We start from the raw sequence: 21,920 nt of genomic DNA, 5'->3' as shown, positions 1-21,920 counted from the left end.
TGTACCACAACCGATATTACCTCACTCTATGAGCACAGCGAAAGAGAGTATGAATAAATGGGGTATGAAACAGTTCCCTACGGAGTGGAATTTATCCCCCGGACGCAGGCAATCGAAGGAGTTTCTGAAGGAAATCAAACCAAAAGAAACGAAATGGCTATTCTCCATCTCAAGGAAGGGAATTAGGAGGCTGATAGGTATTCTGACGGGCCACTGCCCACTGAGAAGACACCTCTTCGTAATGGGTATCCTACCAGATCCCTTTTGCCGCTTCTGCGAAATAAAAGAAGAAACTGCGAAGCACTACCTCGCAGAATGTGATAGGTATGCTAGGTTTAGATTTGAAATCTTTGAAGGAGAGGACATCACCAAATCACCCCCCGAGATAAAATGGTCCAAAATCTTGGGGTTTGTGAACAAGTCCAAGAGGTTTTATGCAGGACACGTGAGCCGACCAAGTCCCGGACCTTTTAGGGATGGGGTACGAGTCTACCCAGCCATTTAACCCCTGGGGTCTTGGTCGCCCACCCTGCATTATATATATATATATATAGATTGAGCCAATTTGGACTGGCCGGATCACTTCCGTTCAGTCCTGAATCACCACTAGAAGTGACCTGATATGATTCGGATAATTCCTGTTCAGTCATGATGATCGGATCACGTCTGCCCAGTTTTGGTAGAACTGTTGTAATTTAGAGATTTTTTTTTTTTTTGATCACTTGTGTTCAGACCTGTTAGAATTGAGCGTATCTGCTCCAGATCACTTCGGTTCATTCCTGACAGAACTTTTACTTTACAACTTTTGAGATGTTATGATTCGCATCACTGCTGTTCAGTCCTGTTAGAATTGTGCGGATCTGACATGTATCACTTAAGTTCACTCTTGATTAGGTTGATTCTACACCTTTTATTCAAGCTAGACAAAAATTGTACACCTCGTTCTTTACAATAAGTACACTTAACCTAAAAATTGGCAAAATTTACAGGTACGTTTTACCTTAAAAGCACTTGTGTTGATTATAAACCCCGATCATCCCTAAAAATTCTACTTCTATGACGTAAAAATAGATATAAGGCAAAAAACATTGTTGGTTATGGACTGGCGAAACTGTAACCAAGTTGTTTGTTACAATAGGTTTAGGAACAGATAAAACCATTTTTTTTTTTCTTTCAAAGCCTGCGAAATGCCCGAATTTCCCAAGGCATGGCGAAACAGGAGGTTTTCCACCAAAAACCCTCCTGGTTTCCTTCGCGACGGTAGATCCAAGAGGAGAAAAAAAGACCAATCCATGAGAAAACTAGAAATTATACGGTTATGTAGACAAGTGCCGTTTTTTATATTAAATAAACAAATTTCGATGATAAATGAATAATTAATGAATGAGTGGTAAATAAAAAAAGTTGCGTGGGAGAACACAAAAGGCGGTGATGGCATTTCCGCTCATTTTCCTCTATCTGTTTATCTTCCTCTGCCTCTGTTCATTATTTCCCATCCGTGAGAAGAAAATTAATTCAAAATAACTGCGTCACTCCGGAGTCAATTGCGAAATTGGCATTTAGCACGATTTTTTACCCTCTGTTTGTCCTACATTGCGGAATTGACACTTTTTGAAGAGGGCGCTCCTCAAGGGAAGATCCTCGGCCCGATCCTCTGTACAGTGTACGCAACAGACTGTTCCGATTTACTACTCGTAAGTGAAAAAAACCCAGACCCGGTAGTGACCTTCAGAAACGTCCAAGGCCTTCTATCCAGTTTGAAAGAACCAAAATATCGATGATCACCTCTCCTCTAATGCACAACTCTGTTACTCTCAAAGCAAAGCCGCCAGCTATTTGGAGCGATTCACTACTGATCCAAATCAAAAGCGTTCATTCCAGGCCTGCTAATATTCAGCAGTTCGCTACTGATACGAATCAGTACGACAATTCATGACAGTCCGGCCAGGTTTGAACGGTTCACTGTTGATCCACTGCTCTAGATCAGCACTGTTCATTCATGCCAGTCTACCTAAGATTGCGCAGTTCACTACTGATCCGGATCATTATTGTTCATTCAAGGGAGAACTGCTACCATTCAGTGGTTCACTATTGATCCAGATCAGTAATGTTCATTCAGAACAGTACCGCTTAGATTTAGAACTGCTAAATTCAGTAGTGTTCCTTCATGATATTACTAGTAGAAAAGAGCGTTTCACAGTTGATACGGATCTGTACTTATTACTGTTACTCCTGCTACCATTTAGCACTGTTCATTCATGATAGTCCTCTTAAGATTGCGCAGTTCAGTTGTATTGTACATTCAAGATAGTTCTGCTAGATTTAGCAGTTCTCTACTGATCTGGATCAGCACTGTTCCGGGCATTTTGGTAGGATTAGGCGGTTCATTCATTATGACGATAAAGCTAGGATGGAGCTGTTCACTACTTATCCGGATCAATAGAGAACCTCTCTATTCTACCAAAGATATGATGAATGAACCGTACTGATTACTGGTTAAGCTGTTCGCTACTGATCCGAATTTGTACTGTTCATTCATGACATAATTTGTATGACTGAGCTTTATTGTCCATTAACTTACAATTCACTCGAAGCAATCTCGTTTTACAACGATTCCCTCCGAAAAAATCTTTCGTTCTCCTTGGATTTCTATAAAGGTTTTTCCCCAAATACATTTCCATCAAGATGGTAACCCACACGGACAATGGACGTGGACAAAAAGTTAGTTCTTTCCGCTGTTCTTAGTACTGGACGAGGATTAATCTTAAAACGGACTTTTTTAGGTTAAATGTATTGTTGAAGTCGCTAAAGGGCTAATGCTACGCTGTGTCCGGCAGTGATTTTCTACTTCACTACACATCCGGATCTGTATTGTTCATTCATGACAGTCCTGCTAGGATTTGGCCGCTTACTACTGATCCGGATCAATAGAGAACCTCTCAATTCTGCCAATGATATGATGAATGAACCGTACTGATTACTGATATGGTTGAGCCGTTCACTACTGATCCGAATTTGTACTGTTCATTCAAGATAGTCCTCCTTGGCTTGAGCTGTTGACTACTTATCCAGACCGGTACTGTTCATTCATGGCATTATTGGTAGGACTGAGCGGTAGTGTCCATTGTCCTACAATTGACCCGGAGCAATCTGGTTTTGCAACAATTCCCCCCGATAAAATCTTTCGTTCACCATGGATAATAAAGCTTTTTTTCCGCCAAATCCATTCCCATTAAGCCAGTAACACACATGGACGTTGACATCAGGTTAACATAAAGTTGGTTCTTTCCGCAGTTCTTAGTCGGTCGGAAAGTGAACGAGGATTCTTAAAACGGACTTTTTAGGTTAAATATATTTTTGAATGGAATGCTACGCTATTATTATCTAGTTCACTACTGATCCGGATTAGTAGTGTTCATTCATGATATTACTGGTATAAAAGAGCGTTTGACCCCCGATTCGGATCTGTATTCATTCAAAACAGTCCCGCAGGCGTTTCACTACTGACCGGGATCAGCAGTATTCATTCATGGCAGTAACGGTAGGGTTCAGCGGTTCGCTCATCACTACTGATCCAGATCTGTAGTGTTCAATCAAGACAGTCCTGATAGGATTTGGCGGTCCAGTATGCAGATCGATACTGTTCGTTGAAATTGTACGTAGGACTGAGCAGTTCACCACTAATTCAGATCAGTACTGTTCATTCATGGTAGCAATGGTAGAAAAGAACGTTTCACTACTGTACGGATCAGTTCTGTTCTTTAAGACAGTCCCGCTAGGATTTGGCAGTTTACTAACGATCCGTATCAATCCAGTTCATTCATGGAAGCAATAGTAGGATTGAGCGGTTCACTAATCACTACAGATCCCAATGTGTATTCATTCAAAATAGTTCTGTTAGATTTGGCAGTTCTGTACTGATCCAGATCAGCTCTGTTCGTTCATTGGTAGGTTTGAGCGGTTCACTACTGATCCGGAACTGAAGTGTTCATTCATGATATTACTGGTATAAAAGAGCGTTTGACCCCTGATTCGGATCTGTATTCATTCAAATCAGTCCCGCAGGCGTTTCACTACTGACCGGGATCAGCAGTACTCATTCATGGCAGTAATGGTAGGATTCAGCGCTTCACTCATCATTACTGATCCGGATCTGTAGTGTTCAATCAAGACAGTCCTGCTAGGATTTGGCGGTGCACTACTGATCCAGATAAGCACAGTCCATTCATGGCAGTGCTAATAGGATTTATTAGTGTACTACTGATCCGGATATCTTCATCCCTACTCGGATTTGGGGGAACACTAGTGATCCGGATCAGCACAATTCATTCATGTCAATTAATAAATAACAGGATTTATTAGTTTACTACTGATCCGGATCTGTACCGTTAGCCATACCTTTACTAGTGGCATTTATCAATTCACTAATGATGCAGATCAGACCTGTTCGTCATGACAGTCCTGCTAGGACTGAGCTATATACTAGATATCCGGATGAGTCGTGAATCGCAGAATCCCGTCAATAATGTCATGTACGAATCGTATTGATCTAGATCAGGTCTCTTCATCAGTGGCAGTCCTGCCAGGATCGAGCTGTTTTGTCCGGGCGAGAAAGCATTAGAGCCATACTAACTCTCTTGATCACGTAGAGTCGAATTTATTTTTTTTGGCAATTACACCTAACCTTGGTCTACCCGGTGAAAGCAGGAAGGAGGACATCCTCCGCCAGCGTCTTTTTCATTTCCCGCTAATCCATTCATAGGGTGTTAAAAAATAAATTCTTCATCTACCACTTGTCAATTTCAACCCTCCTACCCCAGAGCTGGGGGGTTGAAATATAAATGAAAATCGCCTAATTGGCCATTTCGCCGGCTGATTTCTAAAATTCCACCCTGGCCCTTTTGGCCTCTAGGGATCAGAGATCCCCAGAGAGAAAGCTTGGAGCGTTTGTAAAACATTCACATTCATTTTTTTTTTACAGAAACTTTTGCCTGTATGTGCCGGTGGTTATGGCCTTCTCTGCACTGGAAAGTAAGTCGGATTTTAATTTAACCCCTTTAAACCCATCCTGAACGAACTAATCAAACTTGATTCAAGGTGCCATGGTATCAGAAGCTCCGTTAATCCTCCTCGCCGTGGCGACTGTGGCCGTGACGGCCCAGGGGGGCTTGCTAGACTCCTGGAAGAGCAACAGGATAGAAGTCAACGTCCCCTGGGTTCCCGGTAATTAATTTAAAGGAAAAAGGACAATTATGATTTTTATTTTAAAAAATTCTTTCTTTCTAGTCGGAGCGGAGAGCCGGTGTTACGATACCCTCGGCTGCCTCAACCTCACCAAAGAATGGTATCATATCATATACCGACCTTTCAACGTTTTCCCTCTGCCAAGGCACGTCATAGATACAAAATTCATCCTGTACACGAGGTCCAACCCGACGGAAGTGAGTGCTCGTTTTTAAAAGCCGACAGGAGAAAAAAAAAATTCGAGAGAAATTGCGTCGAATTAGAACGATTTGGCTTATTACTGCTTCGCAGTTGTTCAGCCTTTAAAATTGAATCTGTCAGAATGGAGCGGATCTGATACGAATCACTTCTGTTCAGTCCTGACAGAACTGTTCGAATGGATCTTATCCTGATCAATTCTGTTTAAGGCATAGCTGGTAGAATTGAACAGTTCAATATCGATTCGGATCGTACGGCTCGTTCATGACATCGCTGGTAGAATTGAACAGTTCTCTATTGATACGGATCAATACTGTTCGTTCATGACATCGTTGGAAGAACTGAACAGTTCACATTGATCTGGAACAGTAGTTCGCTCATGACATCGCTGGTAGAATTGAACAGTTCTCTATTGATACGGATCAATACAGTTCGTTCATGACATCGTTGGAATAATTGAACAATTCTCTATTGATCCGGATCAATAGTGTTCGTTCATGACATCGCTGGTAGAATTGATCAGTTCACTATTGATCCGGATCAGCAGTTCGTTCATGACATCGTTGGAAGAATTGAACAGTTCTCTATTGATCCGGATCAATACTGTTCATTCATGACATCGTTGGAAAAACTGAACAATTCTCTATTGATCCGGATCAATACTGTTCGTTCATGACATCGCTGGTAGAATTGATCAGTTCTCTATTGATCCGGATCAGTAGTTCGTTCATGACTTCGTTGGAAGAATTGAACAGTTCTCTATTGATCCGGATCAATACTGTTCGTTCATTACATCGTTGGAAGAACTGAACAATTCTCTATTGATCCGGATCAATACTGTTCGTTCATGACATCGCTGGTAGAATTGATCAGTTCACTATTGATCCAGATCAGTTTATTAATTATTAATTTATTACATTAAGTGGTTCATTACTTATTCGCAAAAGCTCTGTTCATTCATGACCGTCCTGCTAGGATTTAGCAGCTTATTGCAGAACCGAATCAGTGGTATTCATGACTATTTGTATGATTGAGTTGTTCTCTATCTGCCCGGATCAATACTGTTCATTAATGACATCACCGGTAAGATTGAGCGGTTGATAGAACTGGGCAGATCTGGTCCGGAACAATTCTCTGCAGTTTTGGCAGAAAAGTTAGCATTGAGCCATTCCCTTCTGATCCGAATCAGTACTGTTCATTTATGACCATCCTGCTAGGATTGAGCTGTTGTCTACTGATCCGAAACAGCATTGTTCGAACGTTTCAATTTTTTATGCAAAAACAGTTGACAAGAAAAATTAACACCATGAGCGAGGTCAAAATTAACGTCGTTCGGCCATAGGTCAAGGGTTCGAATTTCACTCGTGACACTGATTTTCTTCTCAACCGTCTTCGCATAGAAAATTGGAAATAATAATTAATAATAAACCGATAAATTAAATAATTACTGTTCACGCATGACAGTCCTATGAGAATTGAGCAGTTAACTACAGAACTGCATCAGTGGTATACATGACATTACATGTATGATTGAGTTTGTCTATCTGATCCCAATCAGTACTGTTCATTAATGACATTGGAAGGATTGAGCAGTTCAGTTTTGATCCGGATCTGTATTGTTCATTCATGTCAGTATACATATGTTCGAGTTGTTCTCTATCTGATCCTGATCAGTACTGTTCATTAATGGCATCACCGGTTTAATTGAGCAGTTACTGTCACAGACTTCAGGTCAGTCTTGACAGAACGGTTAGCATTGAGCCACTCCCTTCTGATCAAGTGTTCAGTTCTGATAGAACTGTTACAATTGATCACATCTGTTACTGATAATTTCTGATCAGTTTTGACAGAACTGTTACAATAGATCCCATAGAGTTTCACTAATGATCCCGGTCAGTGTTCATTCATGACATTACTTGAAGGTTTTAGTTGTTTTCTATATGATCCTGATCAGTAACGTTCATTCATGTAATCCTGCTAGGAATGAGCTGTTCTGTATCGATCCAGATCTGTATTGTTCCTGCCATCACTGTTAGGATTGTGCAGTTCATTTCTGATCCGTATCTCTTCTGTTCAGTCCTGACAGAACTATTAGAAACGAGCGAACCTTTTTTATTTAGTTCCAACAATTTCAGGGCGTGATGATGAGGGCGCAGAATCCAAAGTCGATCGAACGGTCCCACTTCGACTCAAAGAAGCCGACCAAGTTCATAATCCACGGCTTCATCGACACACCGCTAAGCTCTTGGGTGAAGGTATTGAATTTAAAAATAAAAAAAGTCAATAATGAGTTAATTGGATTTATTTGTCAGGAAATGAGGATGGAGCTGTTGAAATACGCTGATTATAATGTGATAGTCGTTGACTGGGCTGGTGGATCTCTTCCTCTTTACACTCAAGCCACTGCAAACACTAGGCTCGTCGGTCTCGAAGTTGCCAACTTCATCAACTATCTCAAAGTGAGTTTTTGGTGGTTTTTTTTAGGAATGTTAAGTCAATTTGGGTATTTCAGGAAAACCATTCCTTGGATCCAGGCCAGGTGCATATTATCGGGCATAGCCTAGGAGCCCATACTGCTGGATACGCCGGAGAAAGGGTTGCCGGGTTGGCGAGGATCACCGGTCTAGATCCAGCCGAGCCCTATTTCCAAGGTATGCCCAAGTCTGTACGTTTAGACCCGACTGATGCCAACCTGGTCGATGTGATCCACACGGACGGCACGAGCATCTGGCTCTTAGGGTACGGCATGGTTGAACCATGCGGACACCTTGACTTCTACCCGAACAACGGCAAAGAACAGCCGGGCTGTGATATCGCCGAAAACCCTCTACCCCTCACCCTTATAAGAGACGGGATCGAAGAAGCGTCTAGAGTCCTGCTCGCCTGCAACCACGTCAGGGCTATAAAGCTGTTTATAGAGAGTATCAACTCTTCCTGCCCGTACCTGGGCCACAGGTGTCCGTCTTATCAACATTTCCTGCAGGTAATTCAAATCCAAATCTAAATTTAATCAAAAACTTTACATCAAAATCGATGTCAAGGGGAAATGCTTCTCATGCGGTCCGAACGGTACAGGCTGCGCCATCATGGGCTTCCACACGGAGAAGACAAACCTACCTCCAGGTGGAAAATACTTCATACAGACTGGAAGAGACGCTCCTTATTGCAGTAAATAATCTTTAAAAAAAATGAAGTATTAATAAAAATTAAAATAATAACTTTTATTATTCAAAGGAAGGCACTATAAAGTGACAGTGGATTTGGCAAAGCCGCCCAGGGCTGAAGCATGGGTTCAAGGGTTCATGAGGGTCTCGCTGCACTCTGACAATGGGGTCATACGCAACCTAGATCTGACACCAAGGTAAATGACAAAAAAAAAATTAATAAAAAAAAGTAAAAAAAAAACAATAAAAATCACATTTCAAAGCGGTTATGAAAAACTGGAACACGGCACGTCGAAGAGCTTCGTCGTGACGCACCAGGAGGACATAGGCCCGGTCAGGAAGGTGGAGTTCTACTGGGAGTACGACATGAACGTACTACAGCCTCGTAGCATATGCTTCCTATGGTGCAATGACCACCTGTATATCAAAAATATACGAGTGACGGAAAGCAAGATCAACAGCAGAGAGTATGCTTTCGGAAAATAAAAAAATAAAAGCTCATCTTAATTTTTTTTTATGTGGGTTGCAGGAAACGAGCTGTTGATGTGTCGAGCAAACTCTGTTCACTTGGAAACCGAGAGTATGCTGATATAGCGTCCAGGTCGACGGCGCTCTTCCTCGATAAATGCGACGACTAGGTCTAAGACCTCAAAAAAACAATAAAAATGTATATACATGTCGTATAAAAGTGATCGGTTTGGCTCTCAGAACAAAATAATTAAAAAGAGAGGAAAAACCGACAGTGATCTATAATTTGTATATTGTATTGTTATAAACAATTAAAGCCGTTATTTTATTTTTATTAAAGGAATAAAAATACAGCCTGAATTTCTCTCCTGCCTAGATTTCTTAATTTCTGTTTTTGGTAATAAATCGTTCCCTTTTGGATGGGTTAAAACTTGTGTTTAACTAATTGATTTGTGCTTTCAGCCCTGAGAGAACTGTTAAAATGTAGAGTGATCTGATTTAGATCGGTACTGTTCAGATCTGATCAGGATCAATTCTGTTTGGCCCTGACAGAATCGTTGGAATTGAGCCGATCTGATCCTGATAACTTTTGTTCAATCCTGACAGAACTATTAGAATTGACTTGATGATTTGGCTCACTTCCATTCAGTCCTGCTGGAATTGAGCAGATCTGATCCGAATCACTTCAGTTCAACTCTGACAACAGAACTGTCCTCTTCTGAAACAGATCAGTTCAAATCGAGCGGATCTGATCCGGATTATTTCTGTACAAACTTGACAGAATAGTTACCACGGTGCCATTCCGTTCTGATCCGGATCTGTACTTTTCAGTCCTGGAAAATAACTTAGAATGTCTAACAAATTAAAAAAATAAAAATAAAATAAAATAAATACAAATTTTTATCTCTAAAAACCTTAATTAACTGGTCAAGCGGACCACGAAAACTAGTGAATAAATACAGTCGGACAAATTTTCTTTTTACTTTTGTAGAGGGGTGGGGGTGGGGAAAAAATGACAAAGTTTTTATAAAATTTTATTTTTTCTTTCTTCTTGTCTAAGAATTGTTCACTTTTTAAATTTTGCCACTGAGAAGGAATCATTTTGAACATTTGATGCAGTTTTCCTTTTTTTTTAAATTAATTTTTTTTTTACTGTCGAACATTTTTCATTCTCATCGTCATGAATGTGATGAAAATGAGCTGTCTCCTCCCCAGCCGTCCATATTCGGAGTATAAAAATTTTCAACAATTTTTTTTTGTTTTTTCTGTCCTAACAATTGTTGTATCCACCGATTGTTTTTTTTTCTTCTTCTTTAAGATATTTACAAGTTCAAAATATCACGGTGGGAGGAGGGGAAAAATGCAGAATTAAATTGTTTCTTAAATAAACAAAAAACCTACAATAATTATTTTCTTATCTTTTTTTTTTAAACATTACCAATATATTATTTTTTAAGAAAAACAATATAATATATTAAATGAGTCGCTTAATTATTAATATATTAACTTCCCTTTGAAATATAATAATTATTTAAGGGGGAGGTGGTGGATAGAGGTAAAATTTTCTTTTTCTCTCATGCTTTTTTTAAATATATAAAGAAAATGGCCACATTTTTAATATTTACAAAAAAAAATATTTATTATAAAACTAATATTATTTTCCTCTATTTTTATTTTTTAAATTATAATAGGATAAAAAAGAGGGGAGGATTGCACACAATTTTGTACAACTGATTTTTTTTTTTTTAATCTACACATTTGAAATTATTTAAAAATTATTTTATTATAATAAAAAGTAAGGCAAATGTACATTCCTCAGGAGAGAAGGGGGTGGTTGTTGAGAAAATGAAAAGAAGAAAAAAAAAGAAAAGAAAACAGGGGGCGCACCTTCAAAAGTGATGTCCTGTATTTGAACATTTCATTATTTCTAAATTTCAAAAAAAAAAAAAAAATAATAATAATAATAATTTGATATTTACAGGCAAGTTTTAAAGTGAGACACGGGAGTACGGTGTACGCTTTGTGCCATTATGTACAGCGGGTGGAAGAACGGCGCCTGTGACTAACATGACCCCTGTGTACTACATGCTAAAAAATGAAGGAGGGAAAATAAAAATCCCAACCCCCAAAAAAGGCAAATGCATTAAAGACAAAATGAGTTAAAAATTACAACAAAAAAAAGCAATCTATAAAGATTTTTTTGTTTTTTGTACATGGTTTTTTTATGCTAAAAAATTAAAACAAACTGGTAAGAAACATAATCGGAGTGTTCAACCCCCCCTTAAAATACCGAAAACCTTTTTCTTTCCTTTTTCTTTCCTTTTTCTTTTTATGAACGCATCTGTCTATATAATATATAAAATAAAACTAATCGGTTATTTTTCTTATATTAGTTGAGAACGACTTATATTCCCCTAAATAATATTTATACAAAATAACACAAATTAAAATTTATATATACATATACATACTTACACAGCAAAGGACAAGAGTTTATTTAGCCAGACCGACATTTTTTTAATAAATAAATAAATAAAATAATATATTATATAGCAATGATGCTATATAAGTTTACATGTAAGGTTATTTGTTCTTAAAATAGGTCTGAGGTCAAGAGAAATTTTAAACATTTACAAATTTCATGTTACAGTATAAAATTCATCAATGGTGCAATTTTTTTAAAATTATAAATTATTATAAAATCCATACTTAATATTTCATCAGGCTAGCCGGTTTAAATTTTGTCTTTTAATTTGTAAGTACGTATATACAGGTGGATAAAATTATAAAAAAGAAAAAAAAAGAAAGAAAGAAAAACCAGAGTTTTCCACAAATTGGTTCACCACTTTCACTGTCTGCACACCAAACCCCTGCGGAGGATAAAAAACGAGGTATCTTCTTTTCTTTTTAATTTTTTTTCTCTCTTTCTCTCGCTCTCGACCTTCCCCCTAGAACAGAAACAAGACAATATAAAATGCGATTGTACAGTCCAATATGTAAATAATGCAATAAAAACTAAATCCTAGAAAACCACTGCTTTTGCTTCTTTTTTGTTCACATTTTTCTTAGCCATCATAAACGATTTCTAATTATATTTACAATTACTTATTTTAAGCCATTCTTATTTTGAGTTAAGTTAATGTCGGACTATTGGTTAATTTTGGTAACATCTAGTTTATGTATATCTGTTTTTTTTTTTTTTTTTTTTGGATCTGATCTGATCAAGATTTGATCCTGACAGAACTATTACCATTGTACCGGTCTGTTCAGATCCGGATCAGTACTGTTTAGTTCTGACAGAACTTTAAAAAAAAGAGTGCGATCTAATTCCGGATCAGTACTGTTCAGTTCTGACAACTATTAAAAAAGAGCATGATCTGATCCAGATCAGTACTGTTTATCCTGACAGAACCGTTAGAATTGAGTGTGATCTGTACTTTTTTGAACTGACAGAACTGATCAGATTTGATTGGGATTACTTCTGTCCAGTCATGGCAGAATTATTACCAATGTGCCGTTCTGTTCTGATCCGTACTTGTTCAGTCCTGACATAACTAAGCAGAGGTTCGGGGTCATTTTTATTTGGTCTTGATGGAACTTTTAAACTTTAGTGTGATCTGATCCAAATCAGTTCTGTTAGAAAAGAGTTATAGGACTCAAGACATTCACCCAGAGTTAGAGAGCTCAGCCAGCTCACTCTGTCTGGAACTCAGTCAGCTAAGAGACAGAGTCGTGTCTCAGTGTTCCAGGGCCAGAAAGGAGAAAGTGGGATGAGTCAACTACAGACGATTGACGAGTGTCTAGGACGCAGCAGAAACGAGAATCGACTCGTCTCACTCTATTAGGAACTTAAGTCAGCCAGACAAGAGTCAGAGGACTTCTGTTCAGCCCTCATAGTGTCATTATTTCCACGGAAGACTGGGAAAATCAAATCACTCAGTTGAATTGAGATGAGTCCCAATTATGAAACACAAGGCTCAGGTCCATTGAAGTCCGTTAGAGACCCTATTTCAAAATTTAGAAACATTGGGCTCAAAATAGATTTTAGCAATTAATTAAGGTTTTTAGTTGAGATAAAAGAGTCAATGGCACGAGCAGGATTTGAACCCATGATTGATACGCCGCTGCTGTACCACTTGAGCTATCGTGACCTCGATTCACTCGGACACCAACTTCCCATCTCAACCCCACATTTTGAATTTTCCCTCCTTCCAAGTGGTAGAGCAGCGGCGTATCTAGCCGAAGATCGTGGGTTCGAATCCCACTCGTGCCATTGACTTTTTTATCTCAACTAAAAACCTTAATTAATTGTAATATATTAATTGGTCAACAGACCACGAAATTAGTGAATTTAATAGATTTTAACGTTTTTAAACCTCTCAATAATGGGCAAAAACTCTTTCCCGCATTCATTATAGACAGGATAAGTGTCATGAAGTTTGAAGTTGTTGAAATTTTGTAAATACAACATACTGACAGCTGGGCGGTGATAAATAAAAAACCTTTCTTTAGAGGGCACCACACAAAAACAGTTGCCACAACTGTCCATTGGCAAGAAGTTTTCACTACTATCATGGCAAAATTGTAATTAATTTATTTTAGTATTTACAAACAAATTAGTTTAGGCCTAATTAGAAAATGAAAAAATTACACCTCACTGTCTAGATTAATTATGTAAATATTATATACATATTATGAACATAATGATGATTACCTATAATTAAAAGTAAAATAATTTAAATTTTCTCTCCTATTTATAAAAGTTTTGTGAATTGTTAGGGCAGTCAAACAACCTACGGCTGAAATGGTCGCAGGCCTGCTTTTCTGCCATATTACTCTCGGCACTTTCCGACACCTGGGGGCCAATGGTTGACAGCCAAGCTCTAATATATGCCAGTAGAAATTTTAAAATTATACGAGATTAATTCCAACTAACCCAATTAATACGGTTCTGTCAGATTTGAGCTGATCTGGATCAGACCTGATCAATTCTGACTGTTCTGTAAGGAATGGACAGGAGTGATTCAGTTCAGATCCGCTCAACTCTGACATTTCTGTCAGGAATTAACAGGTCTGAACAGAAGTGATCCATAATTATTACAAATCAATTAAAAATAAATAATGTAGTGTGTCACTCACTTCTACTGTGTTGTTTCCTCTTTTTCATCCTCCTCCTTCGTTGTTGAGTTGACTTTTTTCTCTTCTGTCGGTTGATCTTTGACGCCGTCGTTTTGATCAGCCTTTTCTTCTTCTACTTCGTCCTGTACAAGATGAAAAATTTTGATCAAGTTGTACGAAATTGTTTTTAAAAACTTCGGCCTACCTTTTCCTTCTCGTTCTGTTCTTCCTTTCCTTCTTTCTTAGTTGTCTCCTCTTCCATGTCTTCGCCGTTGGCACCGCCTTCGCTGGGCTTCTCGTCTTCGGACGGTTTCTCGTCCTCCTTCACCTCTTCCTTTTCCTCTTCCTCTTCCTCCTCTTTGTAATTCTTTTTCCCCCGGCCTCGTCCGCGTCCTGTAAATTTTACCGACATGAAAAGTATATTTCTCATAGAAAAAACTTATTTTTATTATCCAGGTAAAGAAAAAACATCAGAGGTATTAAAAAAAATATCGCTTCGGAGTTATGATCATCAACGCTCAACCCTCGAGGAACGTATCAAATCCTCGGCCTTAATATCATCATATTCGTTATATTATTAATTATTATAAGTAAAATAGTGACCTTTGGCTGGTGGGGTCTTTTTCTCACGCTTGGCCGGCGGCGGGGTCGCTACTGTCGTTCCCCTAGTTGAAGACCGAGTCGTCCTCCTTCCCTCGTTCTCTTCTTTGTCATGGAGGATGGCATCTGCGTCCAGATATGACTGGGGATTAGACGAGACCCTCTTGCCAGCCTTCCTGCCTCTTTTCGCTGGAACTTCTTCATTCACCTCCTGGAGACGGTAAAATTAATTTTAAAAAAGTCATACACATACAATTTGAAAATTTCTCATGGACTCTTGTATGAGCTAAGAATTCCGAGGTCGCACGGAGTGGGAGGAATAGAATACAGTTGATCGTCAAGGGTCTAGATCAAAGCGGAAAAGAAGATGGGCTTGGGGAGTCAGGAACTCGGGAGAGGAGTCAGTCAGTTCACTCAGTCGGGGACTTAGTCAGATGAGAGTATGAAAACAGTCAGTCAGTCAGTTGAAAGTCTGAGGACTTAGTCAGCCGAAAGTTAGAAGACTCAGTCAGTTTGAGAGTTTGAGGACTCAGTCAGGGACTTAGCCAAGAGTGTTAGGACTCAGTTGGGGACTTAGGCAGCCGTGTCAGTTGAGAGTCTGAAGACTCAGTCAGTCAAGAGTCTGAGGACTTAGGCAGCGCTGAAAGTTAGAGGACTCGGTCAGACGAGAGCCAGAGGACCAGTTCACTCTGTTAACTTGGAACTTAATGAGCCAAGTCGGATTTTTCCTAACTTTGTTATTTTTTGGCCATTTTAAAATTGAACTGAGGCATCGATCTCAGCCTGAGAAAAAAATAATCCTTTAAAATGAATGTCGTAAGGTCCCATTTGAAGTAACAAAGCTGTCCAGAGGTAAACTACATAACTTCTTCAGAAAAACTGATTTTTCAACAAGACTGTAAAATAACATACATTTTTTGGGTGTATTAACAATAAAATTAATAATTTAAAGGTGAAAAAAAAAAAATCTGGAAAAACCGAAACGACCGTTTAAATTTGAAATAAAGCGCCATAGGCCGTCGTTGAGAACGCTACGGTGAGCCGAGAGCCAGTTGGCTCACCAGCGGCCCCCACCAAGACGCACGCCGAAGCCCCACTTTTGGCGCCATCGAAGTCCGGAGGAAAGCCCAACTTTTTTTTTGATAAGTCGGAAATCGGAGTTAAAGACGAAAAAAGTACGATTTTTAATTAAAATGTATTCATTTTACCCAAGAGAAATTAAAATTATAATTAAAAAACTGAAACTTGTAATTGGAAAAAGTTACAAGTCGGGTTTGAAAAATAGTGTTATTGTTTAAATTCTTTCTTTTTAGTTAAGTTTATTTAATTTATTTTTATATTTTTTTTAAATTTAGGATGTAATAACAACGATGTGAAGTGTAAATACCCCCACCCGCCTCGAGATAGAAGGGGGTTAGGACTGTATTAACGCTTTTTAAAAAATACGGCCCGGTTTTTTATTTTTTTATAAACTTTTTTTAAGTTTTAAATAATTGTTTAATTATTGATATAAAGGGGTTTTCTTTGGGTCTGAACTTTTAAAAACAGTGTAAAAAGGCGGCCGGGGGTCGGAAACGCATCGATGGGAAAATGGCGGCCGATTTTCCTTATTTACATTCCGGGTTGGAGGGAAACAAAACAAAACCGTATACAACGGCCGAGATTTTAAAGTAAAGCCGGCCAAAAATGGGTCCGTCTCGTTTCGCTCGTTTTCCGCGTTGTTCAAAAATCCGCCCGGTCATTTCGGGCCGGGGTACGAGGGCGATGCGAATCGGCTTGGGTCGGACGGCGTGGTTTCGAGTCGGATCGTTGAACGGAAATAAAAACTCACCTTCGAGGCCGCTTCGACCGAGTTCTTCCCCTTTGCGTCCGAGTTGTTTTCCGACATTGTTTTGCGGTTGTTTTTTCCTCCTTTTGTTTTTGCCTTTTTCCCTCTTCCGTGTGTTGTATGGATTGAGAAGTTCCGCTCGTCGCAGTAGTTCAGCCCGTCCCGAACAGCCTCGAGTGTCGACACTAACGCTACGGCCTTGTTTACGCCTTGGCGGGGGGGACGCTATCCACGAACGCATGCGCGTTTATGTCCGGCTGCCCCCACCTTTTAGACATAGAAAAGACGCCGCCGAACCTAAAGGAGAAAGATAGTTTTACCCCATATTTAATAGTTTACTCCATAAAATTTTAACTAAAAAGTTAATTAATTAAAAAAACATAAAATTACAAAAACGAAAAAAACGCCAGAAATCAAACACAATTGTCCAATTGTTTGCTCAATTTGTATTAAAAAAACAGTAAAGTTGATTTAGAAAATAAAATTATTTTTTATCGTTTGATTTTTTCCTCTCTCACTCTCTTTTTACCCGTAATCTTATCTAATCTTATCTTTGTGAAACTAGGATTTTTTTTTATATTTATCCTCTCTCACTTTCACATTCGATCATTCTGACTCAATCACTCACACTCACTCACTCAACAGCTCACACGCTCGCTCACACACCATTCTCTCTCTTCTCTCAATCACACTCACCCACTCACTCACTCAGTCTCAATCACTCTTTCTCTCCCTCACTCATTCACCCAACATCTTGTCTCACTCTCTCTCTCTCCCTCTCACTCTCTCCCTCTCCCTCACACTCACTCACTCTCTCTCAAACACTCTTTCTCTCATTCACTCACTCAAAATATATATTAAAAAAATATATTGTTTGTAATTGTGAGTAAAAAACAAAACAAAAACAATTTTTTTCTTTTTCTTCATTATAAATTACAATTGTAAAATACATGGAAAAAAAACTATCAATCAAATCAATCTCTCTCAAACACTTTCTCTTGCTCTCTCACTCAGTTTCTCTCAATCACTCTTTTTCTCAAAAAAAATATAGTAATGTTTTTATTAGTTGAGTAAAAGCCTGAAAATGTTGAAAGTAGGATTAGTGGGAAGTTTGGCTTTTTGAACTCCTTTTCCTGGATTCCTGGGTTGTTGAAGTGGCAGAAGATTTTTAATTAATGCCCCTAGCTTGTAGAAGAACAAAAATAGAAGAAAACCCTAAAATATTTTTTATTAGGTGAGTAGAAACTTGAAAGTATTCAGGTATTGGAGGATCGATTGGAATTTTTGATTTTTGAGCTCTTTTGCTTGTAATGCTGGATTGTCGAAGTAGCAAAGATTGGAATCAAAGCCCCCAGCCTTTAGAAGAAGAAAAATAGAAGAAAACCTAATAAAAATGTTGTTTCTTAGGTGAGTAGAAGCCTGAAAATATTGAAATATCAAAGGATTAGTAGGAAATTTTGCTTTTTGAACCCTTTTCCTTGGAATTGTGGGTTGTTGAAGTGGCAGGAGATTTTTAATTAATGCCACTAGCTTGTAGAAGAACAAAAATAGAAGAAAACCCAAAATATTTTTTATTAGGTGAGTAGAAGCTTGAAAGTATTCGGGTATTGGAGGGTCGATTGAAATTTTTGATTTTTGAGCTCTTTTGCTTGTAATTCTGGGTTGTCAAAGTAGCAGAAGATTGTAATCAAAGCCCTCAGCCTTTAGAAGAAGAAAAAATAGAAGAAAACCGTAAAATATTTTTTATTAGATGAATAGAAGCCTGAAAATATTGAAATATTGTATGATTAGTGGGAAGTTTGGTTTTTTGAACTCCTTTTCCTGGATTCCTGGGTTGTTGAAGTGGCAGACCATTTTTAATTAATGCCCCTAGCTAGTAGAAGAAGAAAAATAGAAGAAACCCCTAAAATATTTTTTCTTTTTTCTTTCTCTTTATTATAAATTATAATTGTAAAATACATTGTAAAGACTAAATGAGTCTAAATCATAATAAATTTATAATGTAAACTATATAACTCACATTAAGTGTAAGAAAGGTCCAAGAGACCTAACTATGTGAGATTTAAAAAAAAGACTTTCAATCAAATCAATTTCTCTCTGACACACTCACTCTCTCTCTCTCCCTCATTCACTCACTCAGTCTCTCTCAATCACTTTTTTCCCTCTCACTCACTCACTCAACAGCTCTCACCCCATTGATACATATGTCTTAAAAAGTTATGAAATCATAACAAAAAGAAAAAAATAAATTAAAAAATGTATTGTCAAATTGTTAGTAAAAACAAAACAAAAACGATTTTTTTTCCTTTCTCTTCATTATAAATTATAATTGTAAAATACGTTGTAAAGACCAAAAAAGTCTAATTCAGAATTAATGTAAACTGTAAAACTCACTTTAAGTGAAAGAAAGGTCCAAGAGACCGAACTATGCTTGATTAAATAAAACCATCAATCAAATGCTCTCTCTCTCTCTCTCTCTCTCTCTCTCTCTCTCTCTCTCTCTCTCTCTTCTCTTTCTCTCTCTCTCTCTCTCTCTCTCTCTCTCTCTCTCACTCAACAGCTCACACATTTTCTCACTCACCACTCTCTCCTCTCTCAATCACACTCACTCAGTCTCTCTCAATCACTCTTTCTCTCCCTCACTCACTCACTCACCACCTCACTCTCTCTCTCTCTCTCTCTCTCACTCAACAGCTCACACATTTGCTCACTCACCACTCTCTCCTCTCTCAATCACACTCACTTACCCACTCACTCAGTCTCTCTCAGTCACTCTTTCTCTCCCTCACTCACTCACTCGCCATCTCACTATCTCTCTCTCTCTCTCTCTCTCTCTCTCTCTCTCTCTCTCTCTCCTTCCTAATCTAGTTTTTAAGAATCTTATAAAAAATCTAATTTTGTTTATATAACTTGTATTATACTTTTGTACTTATTTACATTTACATTACTTAGCCAGAGTCTATTTATTCTTGTGATGTTACTCAACAATAACATCCTCAGTATAAAAATATAACTTATAAGTTTAACTTACTCTCTCACTTTAGTCGTTTACTTCATTGTTGATTTTACAACCAATTGTTATTTCTATTTTATGTCAGATGTGACTGTAAATAAATTTTATAATTGGAATTATACGTTAAGTGTAAGAAAGGTCCTAGAGACCTAACTTTTGCATGTATTTTAATTACTAAATAGTTAATCAACCAATCTCTCACTCATTCACTCACCATCTCTCTTTTTCCCCTCACACTCACTCTCTCGCTCATTCAACAGCTCTTACCTCTCTCTCTCTCCCTCTCTCAATCACTCAATAATGTAACAATAAAAAGAGGAAAAGATTGTTTTTAAGTTTTATTGATATTGAAAATGTATGAAATAAGGACGGTGAGACAAAATATTAAAAGGACAGACACAATGTTGTCAAAAACCGGCTGTCAAACGGTTGGCTTAAGGTCGGTCTTCCTACGTGCGAATCTGCCAAGGCAGTCGGTGTGGTTGTGGCAGCTGAGGAGCGGGCAGAAGTCCTGGAGGCCGTTCTGCCTCCTGCAAGGGCAGACGCGATGCAGTTTCCCACCGACGACGTTGTAAGGAGGCTCTTTTACAGTTTCCACTCCCATGCCGATGGCGTATGGAGGTCTTAAGTTCTGCTTGTGGGCGCTGTAGCCCCTATTTGCCCTCATCGTCCCATACGGGGTCGAAGATATCTTAGTCGGACTGATCGAATATGCGGATAACGAGGTGTGTACGGCCGAGTTGGAAGCGTCAGTCTTCTGCTGTTGATCCTGACTGGTGCTTAAGACGGGGTTGGACGTCGCCTTGAACCCGCAACCCTCTCCGGCTGCACCCTGGCAACAGTAGAAGCAGTTTTGGCTCACCGGCTTCTCAGGCACGTAACCCTGAGCGGGTTCGACGGTCAAATTGTACTCCCACACTTTGTCACATAAGTTCTCATTCTCGTCTATCGCTTTGTCTGGTGATTCCAGGTAAACGTTATCCATGTCAAAACGGAGATTATTAATCCCTTTATTTAACAAGTTTTAGTGAAAATGTTTTTTTATTTATTTTTAATTTTTTAAAGGGATTCTATTAAATTTTGTGTGTGAATGCTTCAAAAATTAACTATGTAATGATGAATAAAGATCATGTGTTGGCCCACGACCAGCAGTGTCATCTGATTTTATTTAATTTTTTTAAAAATTACATATTAAAATTAACATTCTTTCTTACTTTTATTTTATTTTATTATTTTTTTTAAGGGTTGTTAAAGAATTTTGTAAATATTTCATGTTGCATTATACTTTGTTTAATTACTTAATTACTCAATTTTAGAACTATAATACAAAAACTTTTTTTTAAAGATAAATTTGAGCTGTTTTGCTTGTATTTCTGGGTTGTCGAAGTAGCAGATGATTGAAATCAAAGCCCCCCAGCCTTTAGAAGGAGGAAAATAGAATAAAACCTTAAAATAGTTTTTATTAGGTGAGTAGAAGCCTGACAATATTGAAATATCAAAGGGTTTGTGGGAAATTTTGCTTTTTGAACCTTTTACCTTGAAATTCTGGGTTGTCGAAATGGCAGCAGATTTTTAATTAAAGCCCCTAGTAGAAGAGAAATAGAAGAAAACACTATATTATTTTTTATTAATTGAGTAGAAGCCCAAAAGCATCCAGATATTGGAGTATCAGTTGGATCAGTTTGCGATTTGGAATCCTGGGTTGTCGAAGTGGAAGAAGACTTGTAATTAATGCCCTCAGCATGTACAAGAAGAAAAATAGAAGAAAACTCTAAAATATTTTTTATTAGATGAGTAGAAGCCTGAAAGTGTTCAGGTATTGGAGGGTCGGTTGGAATTTTTGTGATTTGAGCTCTTTTGCTTTGAATCCTGGGTTATCGAAGTGGTAGAAGACTTGTAATTAATGCCCTCGGCATATACAAGAAGAAAAATAGAAGGAAACCCTAAAATATTTTTTATTAGGCGAGTAGAAGCCCGGAAGGATCCAGATATTGGAGTATCAGTTGGATCAGTTTGCATTTTGAGCTCTTTCGTTTGGAATCCTGGGTTGTCGAAGTGGTAGAAGACTTGTAATTAATGTCCTCAGCATGTAGAAGAAGAAAAATAGAAGAAAACTCTAAAATATTTTTTATTAGATCAGTAGAAGCCTGAAAGTGTTCAGATATTGGCGGATCGGTTGAAATTTTTCCATTTTGAGTTCTTCACCTGCAAATGCTGGGTTGTCGAAGTGGCAGAAGACGGGAAAACTTAGCCTGCGGAAGAAGAAAAATGGAAGAAAACCCTAAAT

General features: G+C 38.2%; 2 protein-coding genes across 2 annotated transcripts in view; one reads left to right on the top strand and one right to left on the bottom strand.

Moving 5' to 3' along the window:
• LOC106667440 (pancreatic triacylglycerol lipase-like) overlaps nt 1-9,266 on the top strand; it is a 24,866-nt gene extending 15,600 nt beyond the window's left edge. The window contains exons 2-11 of the mRNA XM_014395394.2: nt 4,982-5,031; nt 5,098-5,223; nt 5,287-5,441; nt 7,578-7,697; nt 7,755-7,901; nt 7,955-8,425; nt 8,484-8,610; nt 8,677-8,803; nt 8,870-9,073; nt 9,136-9,266. Coding sequence (XP_014250880.1) covers nt 5,010-5,031; nt 5,098-5,223; nt 5,287-5,441; nt 7,578-7,697; nt 7,755-7,901; nt 7,955-8,425; nt 8,484-8,610; nt 8,677-8,803; nt 8,870-9,073; nt 9,136-9,244 — 1,608 coding nt within the window. The 5' untranslated portion in view covers nt 4,982-5,009 and the 3' untranslated portion in view covers nt 9,245-9,266. The remainder of the gene's footprint in view (nt 1-4,981; nt 5,032-5,097; nt 5,224-5,286; nt 5,442-7,577; nt 7,698-7,754; nt 7,902-7,954; nt 8,426-8,483; nt 8,611-8,676; nt 8,804-8,869; nt 9,074-9,135) is intronic.
• Nucleotides 9,267-10,380: 1,114 nt separating this feature from the next.
• LOC106667441 (cilia- and flagella-associated protein 251-like) lies at nt 10,381-16,823 on the bottom strand. The gene is made up of 5 exons (XM_014395395.2): nt 16,624-16,823; nt 14,796-15,003; nt 14,398-14,585; nt 14,214-14,335; nt 10,381-12,022 (listed from the first exon to the last, which is right to left on the bottom strand). Exons 1-4 carry the CDS (start codon nt 16,678-16,680, stop codon nt 14,216-14,218), a joined length of 573 nt encoding a protein of 190 aa, XP_014250881.1. The 5' UTR covers nt 16,681-16,823; the 3' UTR covers nt 10,381-12,022; nt 14,214-14,215.
• Between the last annotated feature and the right edge of the window lie 5,097 nt (nt 16,824-21,920).

The sequence above is a fragment of the Cimex lectularius genome, unplaced genomic scaffold (genome assembly GCF_000648675.2).
Source record: "Cimex lectularius strain Harlan isolate CLEC.00 unplaced genomic scaffold, Clec_2.1 scaffold10, whole genome shotgun sequence".
NCBI lineage: Eukaryota > Metazoa > Arthropoda > Insecta > Hemiptera > Cimicidae > Cimex > Cimex lectularius.
This window is presented reverse-complemented; position numbering and strand designations above follow the sequence as displayed.